At 48.4% G+C, this 22,944-nt stretch overlaps 1 protein-coding gene across 17 annotated transcripts in view; it reads left to right on the forward strand.

Annotated features, from left to right (window-relative positions):
- Positions 1–22,944, forward strand: part of LOC125939709 (zinc finger protein 84-like) — a 111,520-nt gene that overhangs the window by 31,833 nt on the left and 56,743 nt on the right. Inside the window, exons 5-6 of one of the 17 annotated variants that reach the window (XM_049667578.1) lie at positions 28–246; positions 331–4,837. The exons of 13 other annotated variants lie outside the window; for them this stretch is intronic. In XM_049667578.1, coding sequence (XP_049523535.1) covers positions 28–246; positions 331–1,235 — 1,124 coding nt within the window. In that variant the 3' untranslated portion in view covers positions 1,236–4,837. Of the gene's footprint in view, positions 1–27; positions 4,842–22,944 lie in introns of those variants that run through there. 3 more of the 17 variants (XR_007467005.1, XM_049667575.1, XM_049667577.1) reach the window with 3 other exon arrangements.

A 22,944-nucleotide genomic window follows, 5' to 3' on the forward strand; every position in this document is an offset into this window, starting at 1 on the left:
TGTACTACTTTTGTTTCATTTGTGCAGCATCGAGGCCTTCTATTTCTCCATCAACAGCCAACGGTGACAGTTCACAGAAGGGATGCCTCCACCAAGATCATCTCTGTGACTATGAGGCTGATAAACTGTTTCCTCCGGAAGCACATGCCAGGGTCCATGCTGGCGAGTGTCTGTTTAAATGCCATTTGTGCCCTCAGAGCTTCTCAAGAAAAGGTACCCTGAAGAGGCACTTGTGCGTCCACACGGGTAAGCAGCCATTTCAATGCCCTTCATGCCTTCAGAGCTTCTCACAAAAAACCAACCTGAAAGACCACCTTCTCATCCACACAGGTGAGAAGCCATTTCAGTGCCCTTCATGCCTTCAGAGGTTCTCACGAAATGCCCATCTGAAAATCCACCTGCGCACCCACACCGGTGAAAAGCCATGGCAGTGCCCTTCATGCCCTCGACGCTTCTTGTATAAGTCCACCATGAAAATCCACCTGGGAACGCACACAGGCGAGAAGCCGTTACAGTGCCCTTTATGCCCTCAAAGCTTCTCGCATAATTCCGGCATGGAAGACCACCTGCGCACCCACACAGGCGAGAAGCCATTTCAGTGCCCTTCTTGCCCTCGTGTCTTTTCGTGCAAGTCCAATATGAGGAAACACATACGCATCCACACAGGTGAGAAGCCATATCAGTGCCGTTCATGCCTTCAGAGCTTCTCACAAAAGTCCCAACTGAACACCCACCTGCGCAACCACACAGGTGAGAAGCCGTGGCAGTGCCCTTCATGCCCTCGACGCTTCTTGTATAAGTCCACCATGAAAATCCACCTGGGAACGCACACAGGCGAGAAGCCGTTACAGTGCCCTTTATGCCCTCAAAGCTTCTCGCATAAGTCCGGCATGGAAGACCACCTGCGCACCCACACAGGCGAGAAGCCATTTCAGTGCCCTTCTTGCCCTCGTGTCTTTTCGCGCAAGTCCTACGTGAAGAAACACATGCATACTCATACAGGCGAGCAGCCATTTCAATGCCCTTCGTGCCTTCGGAGCTTCTCGCTGAAGAGTGCCATGAAGCAACACATGAGCATTCATGCAGGTGACCAACCATACCGTTGCACTGTCTGCTCCAAGTCGTTTGCGCGGGCTGATTACTTGAGTAGGCATAAGAGAACACTGCACCATGGTACTGTAGAGAAGGTCAGCAGCCACGTTGAACTACGTCAATTTTCAAATAAAAATCTATAGACATGGAGCGTGCTGCAGGGTGTTCTGCTGCATCAGGCAGCACAGGTGGTCTTAATGTGCTTTTAAAGGGGCCCTGGTACGCTTTTTCTGGGTCGCCATGTTTACGCTAAATCTATTCTCAGCGTGCCATAAAACGGAGCAAAATAAATGATGAAAATCGACCCACACAAACCTTCTTATTGCTCATAAAAAATTCTAAATACAAGTGAAGGGAGAGTTACCCTTCCATTGAACATTTCACTTTGCCATGACTTCATGCGGCGACATCTATGGCAGCAAGCCTGCTCAGCCTGTTCATGGCGTACCCATGGCCTCTACAATCTGGCGGTTCGCGGTCTAATCTGGTAGGCCATGGCTTCACATTTATAGTGACGTCATGGCCTCGGCACCAAAGTGCTCGGCAAGGGGTGCATAATTCTCATGATTGCAACACCTTGCCCATGGATGTGCATTACCTTAAATGGTTCTAAAATGTAACGCCATTGCACCTGGGAGTGCTCACACCCTCCGGGCCACTCCCCTATTCCTTCACCTTCCTCCTAGGAGACTACGCTGACCAGCTTAGACCCGCAAAAGCAGCGACGGCTGATTCAGCCGGCACGCTACAAGGAAGTCGCCCCACCTCATTAACAATAAATGCTTTCTCTCACTTTTTTCGTAGTATGCTATAACTTTTTGGAAAAAAAATGCTAGAAAAAAAACATTTTACCTTGGCAAACATACCGTCTGAAGTCACTGAAACACTTGTGGCAGGCTCAACTGTAGTTGATATCTACGTACTGCACAAATTGTTGCAGCATGAGGCACTGACACACACTGAACTGGTGGGGCGCGAGCAGCTTGATACTTGTGTTGTTTTCTCCGCTGCTTCGCAAGCTCTCGTTTGCACTCTTGAATTGGACCTGGGTCAGCAGCTTTTGGTGGGAAGATTTGACAGGCTCACTCGGCGAGAATCGTTGCAGTGTAAGGGTGCACGTGCGACGAGCTGGGCTTGCTCGAGCAGACCTAGATACGTTATGTGGTTTTCCGACTGCACAGTGTTTAAAAGTGGTGATGGAAAACTGAGATGAGATCGAGCTGGTGGATGATTCCGGAATACGATGTCGCCACAGCGTAACATTACGCTCATTTCACGCCGCCTGCAGCAGGGAACAGCGGTGTGTTTGAATTATCGCCTATTAAATGCGTGCATTACGCTTCCAAAGACACTATGCCACAGGTGCTATGAAACGTATAGGGGAGAATGCTTATCGCAATAGCGTAGGCTGCGATGGCTGTGAATGCAACGTGCGATGGCCGAAGAGATTTGCTGATATCAGAATTGGAAACTAAGTGCGTGCCATCATTTTCATTTGGCACGGGAGGGTACGTACTGCGGAGGAAGCTGCTGTGGCGAGCGCCTACTGCTATCAATCGTGTGTGCCTCACACCTTTTCTCGTTCGCATAAGATATAGCGGCCGCAACACATGTGCAGTTTAGAGATTTACTGAACGCTTGTGGTGAAAGATCTTAACTTCCAGGAATGTATGGAAGGGTCCCTGGAACGATTTTGACAATATTGTACAAACACCCTGAGTCGTTACGGTAGGTGCTTCAGATCATTAAGTGATACATTTAAGCGCTTTGAGTATTGCGTGTAACTTATTATAAGTAGGGGTGCGCAAATAGCAATTTTTGAGACTGAGACTGAATCAAATACAGATAGACTGGTATGAGAATCAAAATTAAATATTGATTGCTTGCCAATTGCGAAAGCCACTGGGAGAATCGCAAGTTGGCGCAGTGTTCTACAAGATGGCGCCAGCTGCTTCGCAGTCCGCGTTGCCGGCGATCGTGCAAGCGTCAATAGAAGAGAAAACGAAAAAAAGACAAAAGGGAACGGCAGCCTTCCCTCTTTCTCTCAAAGTGCGGAAATGATCCACGCAAGCGGCTGCAGCTGCGCCGACAAAGCACAATACTGTGTCGCTTGACAGGAAGTTGTGAATTTTGCAAAACTCAAAGAAGTACGAGGTCGCGCAGTTGATGATATCTATGATTCTGAAAACTGGGAGCGGCACAATCATGAAGTCTACAACTGTCAGATGTAAGAGGCACGCGGCGTGAAAAAAAAAGAGAACGAGAAGCACGTAGTAGTCCGAACGGCATGAGCCCTCGAGGCGCGTGACCCTGAGCTGTAATTGAGGTTGAAGAGACGCTGAGCTGTGATTGTCGACGTGGTTCTGGGACAGGAAGGTCGCATCGTCAGCACCGCACTGGCGACGGGAGCCTTGGAGGTTCGGTTGAGTCCGTGACGCTGGCAGTCCAGGGTGTGGCCGTCGACCTCGGCAAAGTTCTAGTGAGGCTCCTTGAACTGGCTGCAGCCTTCCACGGCAGGGCCGAGCACCTCAGAAAGGATCCCCTTCATCGGCAGACGAGCGCGTTCGATGGTCCTTGGGGCGTCTCGTTGGCACTCAGCAGAAGAAGTTGCAGCTTATCACGGTGCAACTTCTAACCAATTAGCCTAACCAGGCCAAGCAGGCCTAACCAGTTGGCCTAGGTGCCACGCCACCCACGGAGTTCGGGACAGCAGCATCTACGACGAACAAGTTGACTGGCCGACATCAAGGCAGCAATGGTTACGGAGTCGGCAAGAGCACCGACTTTGAGGAAGATCCGACAAGCTTCAGACCGGGAATATACATGTGACGATGAACTCGGTAAGAACGATCCTCTCTCGTAGTGTCGCAGCCGTAGGCTAGGGTTGCCTGACTTTTGTGGAGCAAACGCCATGGACTAATGTTGGCGAGAATAAGCACAAGTTTAGTGATTAAGTAGGTTGTATCAGTGTTAGGGTTGCTGCATTGTGCATTAGTGTGAGTATTATTGTGAGTTTTTGGGTTTGAGTGTAATTAAAATCTGTTTGCTATGTTGCCATGCGTCTTGCATCCCTATCTCTCATAACACCCGCACGCCCCCCGAGTTCGGTGACACGCGACAACAACCAGTGACCATGCCGATCAACAGAAAAGGACAGGCTTATTGTATCAGGACCGAACCCATCATGGGTGAAACCAACATGATGGAAGCCGCTGACATTACCAACCTTAGGTAGCACGTCGCTACTGACTATGAAATAAGTGGTGCTTCGATGGAGGAGTTTCTCGAGTGCAGATAGTGTTACCTTGTTCTGCGAAGTGATCTCCGACGGGACGATTGTTGGCGCAGCAGACAGCGCCGTTGTGCGACAAAGGCGACGACGGCAGTGGCAGTGACGAGATCGACAAAGGCCCGTCTTTGACACCTGACCCCAATGTTCACCCAACGTACACTGTCGTTGATTGAGTCGCTCATTGACAAAGGCCCGTCTTTGACACTGACTGCCAATGTTCACCCAACGTACACTATCGTCGATTGAGTCGCTCATTGATTTCATGCACACTAAATTGTAGCCACCGGAGTTCGTGCAGCAGCTAGGCGCCATGCACAATGCAGTTGTAAACCTGAAACTTCTTCAAAAGCAAGTGAAGATTTTGGACTATTTCAGAGCACCTAATGCTTGACACGCTGTTTAGAGGTGTAAATAAACATCTGTTTTTTTTTTTTTTGACAGCTCACTTTCTACAACGTTCATTTTTTATTGCAAGTGGCAAATTTCATTTCAGAGCTACAAAGGTATGTTTGGCAGCTTTTTTTAAGGCAGTCCAGTAGTAGTAGTAGTAGAAAACTTCATTTGATGTTTTAAAACGAAGTCCCAGAGGGTGGAGCCCTCAGTCCAGGGCCCCATTTGCTGCTGCTATCTGGCTGGCCCGGTCGATCAGGCATCGCTGGTCGTCGAAGGCTGTGCTGGAAAGAGCGGCTTCCCACTGGGATGGGAAGTGGTTGGGTATTCTAGGTAAGCCGGGTGGTTTGGAGCATTCCCACGTAGAATGGTAGAGGTTTGGGTGACCACCACAGAAAGGACATTTGTCGGGGTACTGGCTAGGGTAAAAAGTGTGGCGGAGAGCAAGGCTGGGGAACGTCTTAGTTTGGAGCTGGCGCCAAGTGGCTGCATCTGCACAGTTTAGCTTCACGTGTGGTGGAGGGAATGTTCTACGGGATAGTCTGTGGTGTTGTAGTATATGCGTGTATGTAAGCGGTATCGTTTCCACCTTGTCTGGGTTGGACTGGTCTTCCACCGGTGCCTGGAGGGTTAGGCCTTGGGCTGCCGCGTGAACGTGCTGTGCTCATTGCCAGGGAGAGACGCATGCCCAGGTGTACAGACTAGGTGAAGTAGTGGAATGTTTTGCTTCTTGTGTAGAATTTTATGAGCGATTGGTGAAATCCGTCCTTGTGCGTAGTTTCGACATGCTTGCTGGGAATCTGCTGGGAAGCCAGTCCAGATTTATGATCAGTTATAACAATTGGATTTTTCGTTATTCTTGATATCGTTATGAGTGGACTGCACTGTATGTTCATATCGTACACAAACATTGCTGAAAAACAAATTACCAACTACCAATACCTTTAAGGGGTTGAGACATCAAATTTTGATGCTATAAAAAGGCTGCTGTAGGCTTCCTCTGTATGCAAGGGCACTCATCACGAACTGTTGGACACAGCAAACGTTTAAAATATATGAACTAGCTCGCTTCCAAAGAGTGCCTAGATGCTCGTTCTCGCAATCGAGACTCATCGCTATAGCGTGATTGGCACCGACGTCACTGTGTGTTGCAAGCATAACAAAAAGTTTTAGTGACGTCATACCACATTAGAGTGACGTACAATAAGCGCTGACCCACAACACCGCACAAGCCTAGAGGACCTCAAGTCTAGAGTGCAGTGAGTCGCATCGAACGCAGACGAAGAGTCGGAATCGCGAACTACTGCAAGCCATGACAACTGTCGGCTTGGTTTTGTTTGCCTGCGGTGGTATAGAATGTGTGCGAGAGCAGCCGATGCAGCAGTGCGTGCATCGCAGCCTTGTGGGCCCACGTGACCAAGCTTCGTAGACAGTGACGTCACTGTCCAACTCGACGCATAGAAACTGAAAATCGTTCACATAAATAATGCGATATTAATTATTTACCGAGTATATGTGAATCTTCGAGTCTGTATCATGTTTCCTGGAGCAGTAAGAAACGTTTGAAATGAAGAACGCGAAAGCAACAAATTTGATGTCTCAACCCCTTAAAGGGACACTGAAATGATTTTGTACAAACGTACAGAGTCGTTAGAGTAGGTCCTTCTGATCATTAGCGCATCTAAGCGCTCCACGTAAAGCATGTAATTTATTATAAGGTTTTAAAAAGGTTCATCGCTACCGATCGCAGCCCGCCAATCGGCTGAGATTTCAGCCGCCCTGACCAAGTGACGCGATTTGACCATATCACGTCAGAAGGGCGAGCTATGACAATTGGCTGCCCAGGGCGCGTCATCGATAATTTTTCCAACATTATGGTGAACAAATGTTCGCAATAGTTTTGATATTAGTTAATTTGTTTCTATCAAAGAAAGTAGTAGAAAGAATGCACAAGGACATATGTATCACTGCACTAAAAGCACTTCCGGCCCACCGCAAGTGTCGTCTGCTTGTGTTAAAACGTGCTCCGTGTTAACGAGAGCTGCGCGGTCAGTGTTGGTCTTGTTCTTTCTTTTTTGCGAGCGTCAAGATTCGCCCTTGTTGCGTTGTGGGCTGCAAACGTAGCGATCGGCGACATGTCAAGCTCCGACATCGTGCTCCGCTGCAAGGCAGCAGACGAGCGAGGTGGCTGCAGCGCATCGGACTTTCGGTATCCAAACGGCACCAGCATCTGCGCGTTTGAGGCTTTCACTTCATGCCGAAGGATTGCCACAATAGAGTTTAGGTGTGTCCGGTATTCGGGTAAACGCAAGCAAGTGCACTGGCCGTTTTACGTGATGAACGGGGACACGAATGTGAACTGCTTGCACGGTGCAGCCACCTGGCGGCACAAAGCTCAACCAAACACACAGCTAACATAGCAGTAACCAAGTTTTTTCTACTTTGCTGTTGGCTCAAATTTTCGGCGGGAGCGTTAGCTTGAACACATTGTCATTTTATATGTTTAAAATGTTTTATACTTGGTTACAGCACTATTAGCTCTGTATTTGGCTGCTTAAGTGAAAAGCGCGTATATAGTGGTGAGCGAAGCGCGGTCACTGCACGCGCGTAAGTATTTCACTTGACCGCACGAGTAATTTACATTTTTCGTTACTCTTATTTCTGCAAGCATGGTGCTATTGCCCGCGTACCCATGCGAATACCGTTTTTTTTTTTTAACGTTTATTCCTAGCGGCAGAATTCATGCCACTACGCTCAAGATAATAAATCAAAAGCCGCCAACCAGATCAGTCATAATCATCTGGGCGCCAGCTCATCACGGCATTCCTGGCAACGAGGTCGCCAACCACGTGGCTCGAGATTTGACCCACCGAGCCGACGCCGAGGAATCTGAACCGGAGCGTATGCACCCTCTAGTCTCATACCAAGACATCACACAACACTACAAGCTAACCCGCAGAACATATGCACCCCCACACAAGTCACTACCTAGAGAGCAGGAGCGATTCCTCCGAGCTCTACAGGTTAACACATTCCCCCACCCAACCAGAAACCACCTCATAGCCCCTACACAATTCTCTCCGCAATGCCGCTTCTGCGCAGAGCCTGGGCCCCTCAGGCACATAGTAGGGGGCTGCAGAGAGGCACCACTCAATCCTCCGAACCCTTACCACACCAACGAGCTTTGGGAGAGAGCCTTGGCCAGCTCCGACCTCGAAGATCAGCAACGGCTGATTGCGAGGGCCCAGGACGCGGCCCGAGCTCAAGGCATTCTGGAATGAGGACGCCTCTCCAAAGCTGCATTTAGACATTAAAGATGTTTATTCTCTCTCTCTCTCTCTCCTTGCGCGGGCTCATTTAGCGCGTTCCTACGCAAGTACAGTTACCGCATTACCGTTCCCGAACGTCTATTTTGCCTCCACTGTCCCTAATCCCCAATGCTTTGAAAAATGCTTTGAAAAAGCATTTGAAAGAGCGCGGCGCGGCAGTTCTCAGAAAAAGACCGGAGCCGGCGCTTTGGACACTCCCCTGTGCCACTAGGTCACTCTACAAACAGGGCTTTTTTTTTTTTTTTTTTTTGTACTACCTGGACTGGCCACCAGTGTTGCGGAATGGGCGCCCCCATTCCATTCAGGGAAATTAGAACTTGAAGCAATTCCATTCCTTTCAATTCCTCGGAATGAAACACTTAGCCCATTTTCCCACTCCGGGAATGGCGAGGCAGTTTAATTCCATTCCTGTAATTCCTCAACGTAGGAAAGACATCTTAATAGTTTTATCGAGTTATCGATGAACGCACGTACCGTAAAGCCGATGTCATCAGACGCGTTAAGAACTGCAAAAATACGAAAAACATGTTAACAAGGTCGAGGGAAAGTAGCTGGGTGACCTACCTGGTACAGTACAACCACGCTACTAATTCCCATAGGGGCAGTTCTCCCGCTACCTATAGTATTTGCATGATCAGCATGTTTTAACGGCTTGTGATGTTTTAATATTGTTTAAGCTTAAATGTGTTAATGCTAAAATGACGACATAGATTATTTTTATGCTGAGAAAAGTAGTGTTCATGGAGACCTTATATCATGGCGTCGTCAAGAGCAGCCTTTCGATGAATAGGCACAGATCTGCACCCAGCGATGAAGGCCGACGTTATCTTCGGCTGGCTTCCCAGCCCTTTCTCTTGTTGCGTGTACTCACACGTTCGTGCTTTCTTTTTAGGTGCCGAATCAAATTAGATGAAACTTCGACTACAGCATGTATAGTTTCGGAGCAAAGCTTGCAGCGTGCAGCTTGTTTGTTTTCTTCACGGATAATTTTAAAAGATTGTTTCCAATGTGCCATGTCGGCGGACTTGATGTGTGCGTGAGCCGCTGGGCGCAGGAGCCAGTGTGGCAGTGCGTTACGGAAGCGTTTTTTATTTGCAATAGAAGGCTGGAAAGGAGGGTGGGGTGGTAGCACAGAAAGCCCAGGGGGATGCTTCGAAGCATTGGCTAGCATTCACAGTATGAGCGAACTACTAAATGAACCGTTAGGGCTTCTCTAGCCGCGAACGGGCGCCAGCGCGGCGGCGGCGGCGCCACCCGGGCCTCCCCTGCCTCCTTCCCCCCACCCTATGACAGAGCTCCCTAGAACAGAGCGAACGTGGGTTTTGTTCAGCGCGAATCGTCGCGTGGGGGCTCGGAGAGGCGCCACCGTGGCCGCAGCTACGTGGGCTCTCCTACTTCGGCAGGCTTGCCGAACCAATGCTTTCAAAAGTTTATTCTCTCTCTCTCTCTCTGTGTGTATGGAATTAGAGGGCATACAGTTGTACGACTGTGTGCGGCGCTGATCTGCAGACATTTGTCGATAGAGTTTCGAGCAGAGGTGTCTGTTGTCTAAACAGGGGGTACAGTATTGCAAAAGGGTTGGGTGGGTGAGCGGGAGGGTACGAGGGGAGACGGCGCGCAAGCTGGTATATGCGAAAGTTTGCAGTGAACACAAGCATCGCGCCAGCGTCAATACGCATCACAACTTGAAGAATCGCTTGTTCGAATATGCGTCCGAGTCGCCAACGACGACAGAAGCACAAAACAAAGAAGCAAAACAAAGGCGAGGGCGGCACCGTGGTGATAAATCAAAAAGCGTAAGGGGGGATGCCGCCGCAGTGCCGCACGGCGAATACCAACGGCATAGAGCCGCAGTTACTGGTAGAATCGAGACGAAATTAGTCGGAGCAACTCAGTCTATAAGGACTGAATTGTGGTAGGCGCGTTGCTTCTAAATGTACCGTACTTGTAATCCGCCAAGCCATTCTAAAAATACCGTTTTATTGTTAAATTCGAGGCTCTGACTTACGAATGTTTGAACGTGGGCTGGTTGGTTCTTCGGCATATTTTGACAAAAAACAGCGCGTAGACGAAAAAGCGCTCTATTTTCGAAAAAAAAGAACGTAATTCCATTCCCATTCCATTACGGGGAAAAGGCGCTTAATTCCATTCCCATTCCATTCCTCCAAGCGTTGTCGCCATTCCCGGGTCGCGAAAATGTAGAATGATTCCGGAGTCATTCCAATTCCGGAGTGGTAACTCCGAAACACTGCTCGCTTCATCCTCAAGTCTCGGAGGCTATGCTCGCTCTTCATTAGCTGACAAAACGCTCTAGGGGGCGACAAGTTTTCTTTTTTCTTTCTTTTTTGGTGAGCACTATCGTCGTAATCAGTTTGCAAAATCTGTTTTTTTTTATTATTACTATTTCTTTAAGTTTCGGTTACTAATAGAGTGTACTAGAATACGGCAGAGTGGGACGAGCGGCTGGGGCGGCGCATGCTTTGCAGTGAGGCGCCCGGCGTGGAAAAATACTGTGGCGGCGCTGCGATCGAATTGGATTGGGCCTCATCATAGCCTCCTATATACTTATAGTATATAGGAGTCTAATGTATATAGGAGGCTATGGCCTCATCAAGGTCGCTCCGTTGGAAACTGCTGTCGATGCTGCTCGGCAGGGTCATTCGTACTACTTCGCGCGCTGGTATTTGCGTTCAGACCGCTCAAATGGTGTTCATGATTGCATGACATGTATTTATGCCTTAAGAATAAATTCCTTGCTTTCTCTTCTTTATTTTATTTTTTAATGCCGCTCGGTGATTGCGCGTGCATTGCGGCCGCAGTGTCGGCTTTCATTCTACGATGTTATCGTACGGTTCCCTTTAGAGAACAAATATTTTTCTCGTTCTTCAAGCTGCGTGTATCTTTCGTGTGTATTGTTTCGCATATCGTTTTCCATCAGTAGGTCTTGCGAAGCGCAGGCGGAGAAACCTATGTAACCTTGCTGCTTGCCGCGCTTCAAACAAATAAAACATATCTGTCCCAACCGCCGCCTTGTACTCGGATTTACGGGAAGTATTGGTATAGATAAAAAAAAGAAAACTGCGGCGCAACATTCATGTTTCTGCCTTCCTCGCGTAACAGAACGCGGGGTAATTAGTACGGGGTCATTTATTGCTGTCGGACCTCGAGCGCGCCGAAAACTGTTTTAGTTAGTCATTATATATGCTAATCTTTGGCCGTAAGCCGTACGTGGAATTTTTTTCCAGTCGATACTTCAAAAAAGAAAAGAAAGAAAGCCTGCGCGGTAGCCTAATTAGTGGCTATATAGTGGATACGGCGTTGGGCTGCTAAACTCCATGGAGCTCGCGGGTTCAATCCAGGTGGCGGAATTCCATGGGAACCAAATGGAAAAAGGCTCGTGTACTTCTATTTAGGTGCACGTTAAAGAACCCCAGGTGGTGATAACTAAACCGGGTGCCTCATAATCATATCCTGGTTCTTCCACGTAAAACCGAAGTATTTGTTTAAAATTAAAAAAAAACAAAAAAAAAAACAGGTGGCTGCGTTCTTCGGCTTTTTTCTAGGGGTGTAAACAAAATAAATTATTCTCGAGTCCGATTTCCGAGAAAAAACGTCACGCTTATAATAGTATATTTCATACATAAAGTAATGCCGTTCCCAAATGTATGTCCGCTCAACTGAGCAGCTTGTATATTGAGACACTTTTACGTGCTTTCGAGGTTTACGCCTTAACAGAATGTGGGGCATCCAAGACGGGTGAAGAGAAAGACGACGTGCGGCTGGCTATCATTTATGTTTGTATTGTTTTATACATCTCCCTTCTGATTGTTATTTCAAACTACCCGGTTCTTGGCCAATCCCCCAGAGTGGGTATGTGCCAGTAACTCCAAGGCTCTACATCTACATCTACATCGACAGGCGCTCAGCTGATCAAGGCCGTCGCGACTAACTCTGCCTGGCTGGCTGTTCAATGAACGCCTTTCGCGGGCGTACAAAGTGGTGGAGGTGCTGGGTACGACACATCGTACCACGGAGTCGCAACACCTAGAACTTCGCCGGAGCCGCCGTCTTGCCGGTCTCTTGCCAGCGACTGTCCCCGTGGCTCAGGACGGAAGTGGACAAACGCCAGCTCTAGTTGTCCCTGCTCCAAGGTCGACGCCGGTTGGACCTTTGCAGCACTACATGGAACCACGCTCGTTCGCGGGAAAAGCGGGCGAAGATGTCGACGAGTGGCTGACGCACTACGCAAGGGTGAGCCGATGCAACCGTTGGGACTCTGTCACTCAGCTTGAATACGTCGTACTGTTTCTGAGTGAGACAGCGCTGATGTGGTACGAAAACCACGAAGACTCGCTAACAACGTGGGAGCGTTTCGTTGAAGAAATTAAGAAGTGTTTTGGCGACTCCTACGCCAAACAGAAGCGCGCGGAGCGAACACTAGCTCAAAGAGCTCCCGGAGAAACTTGCACGACATACATAGAAGAGATCCTCAAGCTGTGCAAAATAGTGAATTCCCAGATGTCTGAGGAAGACCGAGTTGGACATCTCCTCAAAGGAATTGCAGAAGATGTCTATAATTTCCTGATAGGCAGGGAACACGTTAATTCCGTCTCAGATGTCGTACGTCACTGTCGTACATTTGAGACGTTGAAGACACGTCGCATTGCGCCAAAATTTGGACGACTGGCAAATGTGACAACCGTTGCCAGCGTCGATGAGAGCCCATCCGCCGATCTTTCCTCTACTATACGGCAGATTGTGCGTGAAGAACTGCTGCGACACGAGGTGCTTGCGTGCAACGTCATGCAACCACCTGTTGCCTACTCCCCGCAACCCATGTCGCCTGCAGCACCGTGCACTTCGTGGCAGCCGTCGGTCTGTGTCACGGACATCCACCACAGAGGAGCTCCAGGGCCACGTCAGGGCGCATTTACCCCCGATCAACGACATGAAGAACACCCTCGCCCCGGCAGATTTGCACACTGGCCGACCGCCCCTCCTGTGCAGCAGGCACAGCCACTTCACTCTGCTACACGACCCCCCACGGCTGAGCGCGTCGAGGCGCAGTTCATCGATCGTCGTTTACCTGTGTGCTATAGCTGCGGCGACTTAGGTCACATTGCCAGGTACTGCAATCGCCGCCAACCACCGAGGTTCGAGCGATCGACGATGCCTAGGCGGTACCGCACTCCACATGAAACGTACTCACCCTCGCACACATATCCAGGACGCATCCCTCACCAGCGCCCGGAGGTGCTGCGGAACCGTTCTCCAGCATCTGACCGCAGCTTGACACCACCACCCGTTCCTCGCGTCGCCGTCTCCGCGGCGTCGCTACCCGTCGCCACCTCCGGAAAACTAGTCAGCGCGGCCGTTGGAGGTGAGGTCGCTGGACAATCTTCGATGTCGCCTGAGATACCTCCACCCATTTGTATGTTTAAAAATAAGGTGTCTGTACTGATTGACGGAGTTCCGACAATGGCCTTAGTGGACACGGGAGCAACCGTTTCAGTGATGAGTCTTGCGTTTAAAAGCCTCCTAGGACGAAAAGTGATGTTTCGCTGGGACCGTGCCGCGGAGTGAGTGTGGACTTATAGCATCCCGTCGGGGTGTGCAATGTGGTCGTTATTTTGGGTGATCAGATATTTAACGCAGAGCTCGCTGTTCTACCTCATTCTACGCATGACGTAATCCTGGGCCTTGATTTTTTGAAACTGTGTGGTGCCACTGTCGACTGTGGGACGGGAGAAATTAGTGTAGGTACGAGCTTTTCAGCTGCGTTTATGGAGAGCCCGCCGTATCACGAAAGTGTGCTTTGTGTATCCAGGGATACAGTTGTGCCTCCGTTATCTGCAAGCTGTGTTTCAGTCTCCTGTTTCCCTACCACCGACAGAACGTTTGACGCTTGCGTCGAACCCGTTCGGCTGAGCTGCATCAAGAGGAATGTGCTGATACCGCATTGCACGCTGTCAGTTGTTCACGGATGCGCTAGCTTATGGACTATAAACTGTTCCAGTGAACCTGCAATACTACCACAGGGCCTGAAACTTGCTGCCTATCATGAAGATCAAGTGCTGTCACTCGCCATTCTTGCAGAGGCCCCTGATTCTGCGGATGAACACCTTTTCGTTAATGCATGCCCTGCTGTGGACTCCTCCATTCTAGCTATGGTGAACAAGTCGCTCAGCACTAAACAGCGTCATGAAATAAGTGGCGAATATTCTGCTAAAACATGCCGCACTGTTTGACTTTTCGCAGCAAGCGGGGCCACCATCGTTTCCTCCTTCTCGTATACACCATCGCATAGATACGGGATCTGCCCAGCCTTTGCGACAGAAGCCGTATAGAGTTTCACCATCGGAACGCAAGGTGATCAACGACCAAGTCCGCGACATGCTAAGCAAGAATGTAATCCAAGAATCATGCAGTCCGTGGGCAGCGCCAGTGATTCTGGTTAAAAAGAAAGATGGGACATGGCGATTTTGTGTAGACTACCGGCGTCTCAACACCATCACTAAAAGGACGTGTATCCTATTCCACGTATCGATGATGCTATCGACTGCCTTTCATCAGCATCTTACTTTTCCTCTGTCGACTTGAGGTCGGGGTACTGGCAGATTCCAATGCACAAGACAGACAAGGAGAAAACGGCATTTGTAACACCAGATGGACTTTTTGAATTTAATGTGATGCCGTTCGGGGGCTGTGTAATGCACCTGCAACTTTCGAGCGCTTCATGGACAACATCCTGCGTGGTTTGAAGTGGGAAGTGTGCATGTGCTACCTAGACGATGTAGTGATTTTCGGGCGCACGTTCAGTGAGCACAACACACGCCTCGATCTTGTGCTAGAGTGCTTGGGATCGAAAAGCAGGTTTGGTGCTAAACTCGAAGAAATGCCATTTTGGAGAGCGCCAAACACTGGTTTTGGGCCATCTAGTGGACAAGGACGGCATACGACCCGATCCAGCGAAGACTGCTGCTGTCGAAGCCTTCAAACAACCTCGCTCAGTAAAAGAGCTACGCAGTTTCCTGGGCCTTCGCTCGTATATTGCCGCCGGTTTATTCGTGGATTTGCCAACATCGCGTATCCGCTGACATGCCTCCTTCAGAAGGGCGTTCCTTTTGAATGGTCCCCTGAATGCCAGGCCAGTTTTCGGGAGCTGAAGTTGCTTCTGACGTCCCATCCCATTCTCCGACACTTCGACCCGGCTGTTCCCACAGAAGTTCATACGGACGCTAGCGGTATTGGAGACGGCGCAGTCCTTATTCAACGCGTCGACGCCAAAGAACACGTCGTTGCCTATGCGAGTCGCTCCTTAAGCAAGTCCGAGCGCAACTACACAGTCACAGAGCAAGAATGTCTCGCAGTGATTTTCGCAGTACAGCGCTTCCGGTCATACTTGTACGGACGCCCCTTCACTGTGGTGACAGACCATCATTCTCTTTGCTGGCTGGTTAATCTCCGTGATCCGTCAGGTCGGCTTGCGCGTTGGACACTTCGTTTACAAGAGTATGATTTTACCGTTTCTTATAAAAGCGGCCGACGGCATCGCCGACGCTGACTGCCTCTCGCGCCTTCCGCTTCCGACGACGGACTGTGACGCGGACAACTTCGATCGCTATATCGCATCATTGGAGCCTGGATTTCCTGATATTAATACCTTCAAGATCGAGCAGCAGAATATTCGCCACTCCAGCCATTTGGAGCCCTCGCCAGACTTTCCTCATTACCGCTCTTGAGGCACTTCAGAATCGGGCCATCCGGTTCATTCACTCCGCCTTTTCATACGATGTCAGTGTAACTTCGTTAAAAGCGGAATCGGGCATACAAACCCTTTCCCACCGCCGTCTAATTGCTAGCTTATCATTATTTCACAAATTCTACCACAGCGTACTCAATCGTGCACCATATATCTTGCCACCGTCACGCATATCCCATCGCATAGGACATTCCTTAAACGTAGCTCGTCCACGTGCGCGTACTATCACTTTTGCATCTTCTTTTTTTTCCTCGAACAGCCAAAGACTGGAACGGCCTTGCGCACAACATAGTTTCTATACCCTGCTCATCTGCCTTCATAGAAGAAATTGCCTCGCATTATGCCTTGTAACATTTTTTTTTAATTCTTTGTATCTCATATTTTGTAACCCACCCCTTATGTAATACCCCGAACAGGGGTCTTTAAGGAAATAAAGTGAAAGTGAAAGCAGCAAAAGGACAGAACTTTAGGGCCACTGCTCACTACTGCCAGGAAATCAGCACCATCCACTCGTTTCTGCGTTCGTGACGGAGTAGTGTACAAAAAGAACTATTCTTCTACAGGCCCACGATATCTCCTGGTGGTCCCGGAGAGTCTCCGTGTTTCCATCTTGCGCGCTATGCATGACGATCCAACTTCTGGTCATTTGGGATCGGCGCGAACGCTCTACCGCGCGCAAGAAAGGTTCTACTGGCCTAAAATGCGCCAGACTATCGACCAGTACGTGTCCAGCTGCAACGAGTGCCAACGTCACAAGCGTCCGACGAGCGTTCCGCCTGGTCGACTATACATCCAGTGCCACCCCCAAGCACTCCTTTCGAGCAATTCGGCATCGACCTTCTCGGTCCATTCCCGCGGTCATCTGATGGGAATCGCTGGATTGTCGTGTGTGCCGATCACTTGACACGCTACTGTGAGACAGCTGCTATACCATCGGCTACTGCCACCGAAGTGTGTATTTTTCTGCTGCGTTTCGTCATTCTGCGACATGGACCTCCCAGAGTCATCATCAGCGATCGTGGGCGCCAGTTCACTGCAGACGTGGTCGAAGAGATGCTCCGTCTATGTGCTTCAAGTTTTCGACATTCCACCCCGTATCATCCACAAACAAACGGCCTTACGGAACGCACCAACAGAACCCTCACTAACATGCTGTCCATGTATGTCGCGTCCGATCATAAGAACTGGGACAGCGTGCTACCTTTCATTACGTACGCATTCAATACCTCACAGCACGAAACTACGGGCTACAGCCCCTTCTTTCTTCTTTATGCTCGTCCGCCGCGTTATACATTGGACACTATCTTCCCGTTTTCAAGCCACGATAATCTTTGTCTATCCGAGACCATCTCTCTTGCTGAAGAGGCCCGACGACTTGCTTCTTTGCGCACGCTAGTTTCACAAGACCGCTCGAAGGCACGCTACGACCACCGACGCCGACACGTGATATATGACCCTGGTGACTTCGTGTGGCTGTGGAAACCAGCAAGAAAACGTGGGTTATGTGAAAAGCTACTGGCCCACTATGTGGGGCCATATGTTATCACGGATCGTATAAGCGAATTGACTTACCGTATAGCACGCCTCAAATCAAATGGCCGACGGTCAGCAAAGACTGAAATTACGCATGTCGCCCGTTTAAAGCCTTTCGTCTCTCGACAGCCTGTTTGACTTACCCGGTGGGCTTCGTCTGCGTGGAGGGAAATGTGACACTTTTACGTGCTTTCGAGGTTTACGCCTTAACAGAATGTGGAGCATCCAAGACAGGTGAAGAGAAAGACGACGTGCGGCTGGCTAGCTGAATCTCGACAGGCGCTCAACTGATCAAGGCCGTCGCGACTAACTCTGCCTGGCTGGCTGTTCAATAAACGCCTTTCGCGGGCGTAACAATAATATAAATGGTTGCTTTCAATTATCCGGTGCACTATCATAACGACCATAATGAAACAAAGGAACGGCATGTCTCACATACACGTAGAGATGTGTGCAGATGTGTTCTTTGGTTGAAGATGATAAGTGTGGTACGTACCACATGGGGCACCCAGTTTTAATGGGTTGCAAACATGGTGAGACTGTCAAAAAAGTTTTCCTTGCCTGAATCAAGTTAGCAGATTTACAGGCTGCCCCAAAACGGGGCGTTTATATTGAATGACAGCTAGGAACTTGTTAAGCAGGACTTATTAACACCCGTGCATTAATTCTCTCAGGAACTGCACCTCTGCGCAACAGCCACGACTCTCCAGCAGCACAATCATTCGGAATAACAGTCCTCGCATGCATCGGTCACTCACCTTTGCGACTTCAATATTGCTGTTATGCGTTATATTCGAACGGAAACGACTATTCGGCGTCGTACAGTATATCAATAACACTTGCATACATATATATGCTTTTGCGTGCTGACAGTGACAGTGACAAGAACATTTATTGGTCCTGAGAAACTGGCCAGGGGGAGCCGAAGGCTCCCTCAGGTCAAGTCGGTGGCTCCGCCCACGATGGCACCGGGAGGCGAAATCCCGTTGCGATGTCGTGGGCCCTCTGGACTGCCTGGAGTTGGATGTGGTGGTGGTCGCTTCTTAGGAACTCCTCCCACTGTTCCTTTGTGGCAAGCATAGAGTTTTCTATGGCTGGGCACAGCCAGAGCATGTGATCGAAAGAGCATGAGTCGGCTCCGCATTTGGGGCATGACTGCGGGAAGTGCGGGTCTATCCTGCTAAGGGACCGCGGAGTGGGGTACGTGCGGGTTTGTAACATTCTGAGCGTGCTAGCTTGTGGTTTATTTAGTTATGAATATTATTTCTGCGAATGAGAGTTTTATGTGCAGTACGTATTCACTAATAAGTGTGTTTGTTACTGCAAACACGTGCGCTTATTCTTCCGGTCGGGAGTTCTCACTTTTTCAATTAGTGCATTTAGAATATTTATTTTTTCCTTACATATATGTCGTGAATATATATGTCTATGAACCATTTGATTTAATTACCTAGAAATGCATTGATTATTTTTCGCGCCACGCACTTAATAAACCTGGTTTATTTCACTCTAATATTGTTTTCTTCGATCATTGTCCCTGATCAATACCACCAACAAGAAGCGCGCGTAAAATGACACGATATCAATAATAAAATTTTCTTACGTAGCCTTCATGTTGTAGAGATACCAGTTACTTTTAGAAGACAGCAGTGGTAAAAACAGCAGTTCACCTGGCTAAAACTACATTTGGTACCGGCCTTCAAGAGTCATGGGCGCACCAAAGCAACTAAAACATTTAAAAAATGTACTGCACAGACGTTCTGCGAGAAAAACTGGGCGTCCGCCAGCGTCCGCGTACCGGACGCGCGCTCGTTAGCAGACGACGCGCTTGACAACGACAGTAACATTTAAGACGTCGCGTTGTATAATCCATGCCTCAAATATATATGTTCGGCAAAATGGTGTAAACATACATTTGCATTTGAAATAATTTAGCACTATTTTAAGAGCGTACTATGCGCAATCGGCCTCAGCGCTTGCAGCGAAAGTGCGTTGAAAATGCCGCGGAGCGCGTCTCCGCCCCAATCTAGTTCGCTCGCAGCGCCCTCGCACAATTTTTCCACACGCGGCGCCTGAGCGGGAGAGCGCCGTTCGGCCCACCTGTCTAGTTGCTATTTTGCACGCGGTGTGCACGCTTCGGTGGGAGACGTGTGCAGCTAAAGTGTTCTAGAAAGGGTTTTTTAGAACACTTTAGTGCGGCTTCGCATTTGTGCAGTCGGCGCCACCTCCTGTTCCTTCGCGAGAGCTAAGTCGTGCGAAGCGTGGCCTCTGCGATCGCCTCCGGCAGCGCACCGTCGCTGAGCCGTTACGGTGTTAGCAAGATTACACTTATCCGCTGGGCTACAGTGTACTATAGTGAACTAGATAAGTGTACACTGCAGCTGGGCTACGCGCCGAATGGGACGGCCGGAGTGAACGGAGCGCTGCCGGAGCTGATCGCGGAGGCCAAGTGCGAAGTAACGGGGCTTGTTTTTTTTTATCTCCATGGCGATCTCCGCCAACGGAGATCGCCGACGAGAGGACGTCAATCTTGCGCAAATCCAAGCAAATATGCTCCAAGCGAAGTATAAGGCAGGGCATTATTAATGATTTTTTATGCCCCTCTAAGCCTAATATTTTTTTTTTTTTGGTGAACGAGGTTTTCGGACTGTTCAATTTTTCGGACTATCTTTCGGTCCCCGCGAAGTCCGAAAAATCGGTCGGCGACTGTACTGCGCTAAACTCGTGTATTATGTGTTCACGTGGGGTTCACATTACAGGTACATGCGCCTTCCTTATTTTTTGTCAAGCATAGCATATGCTTCTCGAAGCTGAGGTTTACATGGAAGTTTTAGAAAAGAATGGCATATATGATGAATGCATAAGATTTCATATAGAATGCATATCTATAGCGTCGCAAGAAAATTAATGTAGGTGTACATTATGTACACTGGGCCTATGTGTATGCTAGAGGGGTGTGTGCTTGTTTTTGAAGCACACATGATGGTTTCTTGTACATGCATTACGACGAAATATTTTTTGCTGACCACAAAAACTTCAGAGACCGTTGAAGGTAAAAATACATTGATTACATCAACACTGCTATTATACCTCCCGGTTCTTTTCTTGCTGCCGAGAAAGATGATAATACTCTTACCTTCTCAGTCAATAAAGTAGCGAGCAGTGTTACAGTAAATTTAGATAAATAAGAATCAATTTTGATATCATGTGAGCATTGTTTAAAAAGACAATTTATGCAGCATTTTCTTACAAATTGAAAAATAGGTGGGAGGAAACAGAAAACAAATAAGAAAATCTACATTCCTCTGCCAATTGAGATGAGTCATGCAATGAAAGTAGGGCAACCCACATTGAGGAACCAGACGTAGACCTGATCTGTTGACAGGTCAGGAAATTCTAACGAAAATGTTGCTGAGCAAATCATACAACACGACTGTAATGCAAGAACCGACTGTTATTGGAGGAGAGAGAGAAACATGCTTTAATATGCTGGAGATGTTAGCCAGGCTGTTCGCCTGACATGCTACACTCTAAAAACAGTTGCACCCTTTGGGGTGCATTTTTGCCACACAACAATAATCGTCATCTGTCTTGCTTGCGTTTCCTATCTTGAAAACTCTGCACTTGCTACTTTCCTGCCGAGAACGCTGTGTCACGCTGATAACGCTCTTGTCGTTCGTGACCGAGAAGTGCCGGGCGCACAGCGTTAAAGAAAGGAAAGCCACGCAAGTCAGATGAAAATTATTGTTCTGTGGCAAAAATACGCCCCAAAGGGTGCAACTGTTTTTAGAGTGTAGTCCAGGTGCTGGGCGATTATTATGATAAATACAGTGAGAAACACTTAACAGCATGTTAATGGAGGAGATACCGCCATTCTGCTGAATGTTTCAACTACGACTGAACCAAATACGGAATGCTTTAGTCTTGAATGCCTGCATTCATCGTAAAATATCACGTCTTGGTGTAGATAATATATTTTCATTACGCGCGTGCCTCTGGAAGCAACACCAAACTCCTTCCCCGTTACTTGATCAAGCCATGCTACACACTTGAATGGTAAAAACACGTCCCAGCAAAAAATATTTACAACTAAAGTGCTCATTTTGCATACCAAAAGGTTATGCGGACTTGCGCAAAGTTTCGTTCGACTCTTCGCTGCAAGCATTTGTTTTTGGAAGCTATAAAATGTAGCACGGACATTTGGTGACCTACATCAGGTTATGCTCCCACAATGGCCCAGCGTACTTTATAAAGTGCCCTATCGTAGCGTTTCTAAGAATAAAGCGCCACTCATGAAACTTTCACTGTATTTAGTGTGAAAATATCATCCCACACAATAAAATCACCAAAATGCAACTGGTAGAGCTTACTTGGGCCTTAACGGGATAAGTGTGTGAACGAAAAATCAAGGTACTGTTTAAAGTCGCTCCATTGTCGTAATCTGGTTGGCCTGTTAGCAACAGAAAGTGCTTTATTAGGGACATAACATTCGGGACATTTTTCCTCACACCGAAGTATGGCGTCTAATTGCATATGGTTTGTTGGCGTAGTGTAGCCGTGTACGGCAGCAGGTGATAAAGTTATTGCAAATGTGCTCCAGCGATGATCAAACTTTGAGAACGTAGGCAAGCATGTGTTACAGTCCAAGGTCGGCTCATTACTCTCAGAGTACAAGCTGCGAATAGGCTGCGATGTCCTGTAGGCACCGGTTGCTAAGTATAGCCCTTAATTATGAACTGGATCTAATCGCCGGAGTTACGACTGTCTGGCTGAGCCTTAAGTTATGCAACCAGAGTCTATGTTACTCTGTACTAAGCAATGACAGATACATAGAAGCCATTTGCGGTAAGTGCCCCAATGCTTCTGAGACAGGACTTTGAAAACGTTAAGTGCCTTGCTTGCATTACCCTTCAGACTATTTATGCGCACTAGGAAGTTCAGCTTCTTATCGAATAAAACCCCTAAAAGCTTCTTTGAATGGCAGTATGGCTTCATGTAGTTTCAAGATAGGGTCCGGTTGTAATCCCCTTTTTGGCAAAAGAACCACAGCAGCAGCTTTTTCAGGAGAATTGAAAGACATTTTTATTTGCCCATTGTGTCAATTGATTTAAAGTGATTTGAATTGTTCGCAAGTTAGCATGTGCAATGCACAGCACGCAACTTGGAGATCATCAACGTATAAAGAATGCATTACGGAAGATGGCAGAACTCTGTTTCTGGAGTTCATTTTCACCATGGACGGTGTTGTACATAGAATACAATCCTGCGGCACGGCGTTTTCCTGGACGAATGAGTGTGAAAGCACTGTGCCCAGACGCATCTGAAATGTTCAATTGGACATAAAGTCTGCTGGTCACCTCAGCTTCTGGCCACAAATCCCTAGGTATGCCACATCCTTCAATATACCAGATACAGTTAAACCTGGATATAACGAAATTGACAAATTCCCGAAAAACTTCGTTATAAAGAGGATTTCGCTGTATGCAGGTTCGGCACGAAAATTCGAAAAGTAAACGTTTACCGAATTTACTCGATTCTAACGCGCC

The sequence above is a fragment of the Dermacentor silvarum genome, chromosome 5, assembly GCF_013339745.2.
Source record: "Dermacentor silvarum isolate Dsil-2018 chromosome 5, BIME_Dsil_1.4, whole genome shotgun sequence".
Lineage (NCBI taxonomy): Eukaryota > Metazoa > Arthropoda > Arachnida > Ixodida > Ixodidae > Dermacentor > Dermacentor silvarum.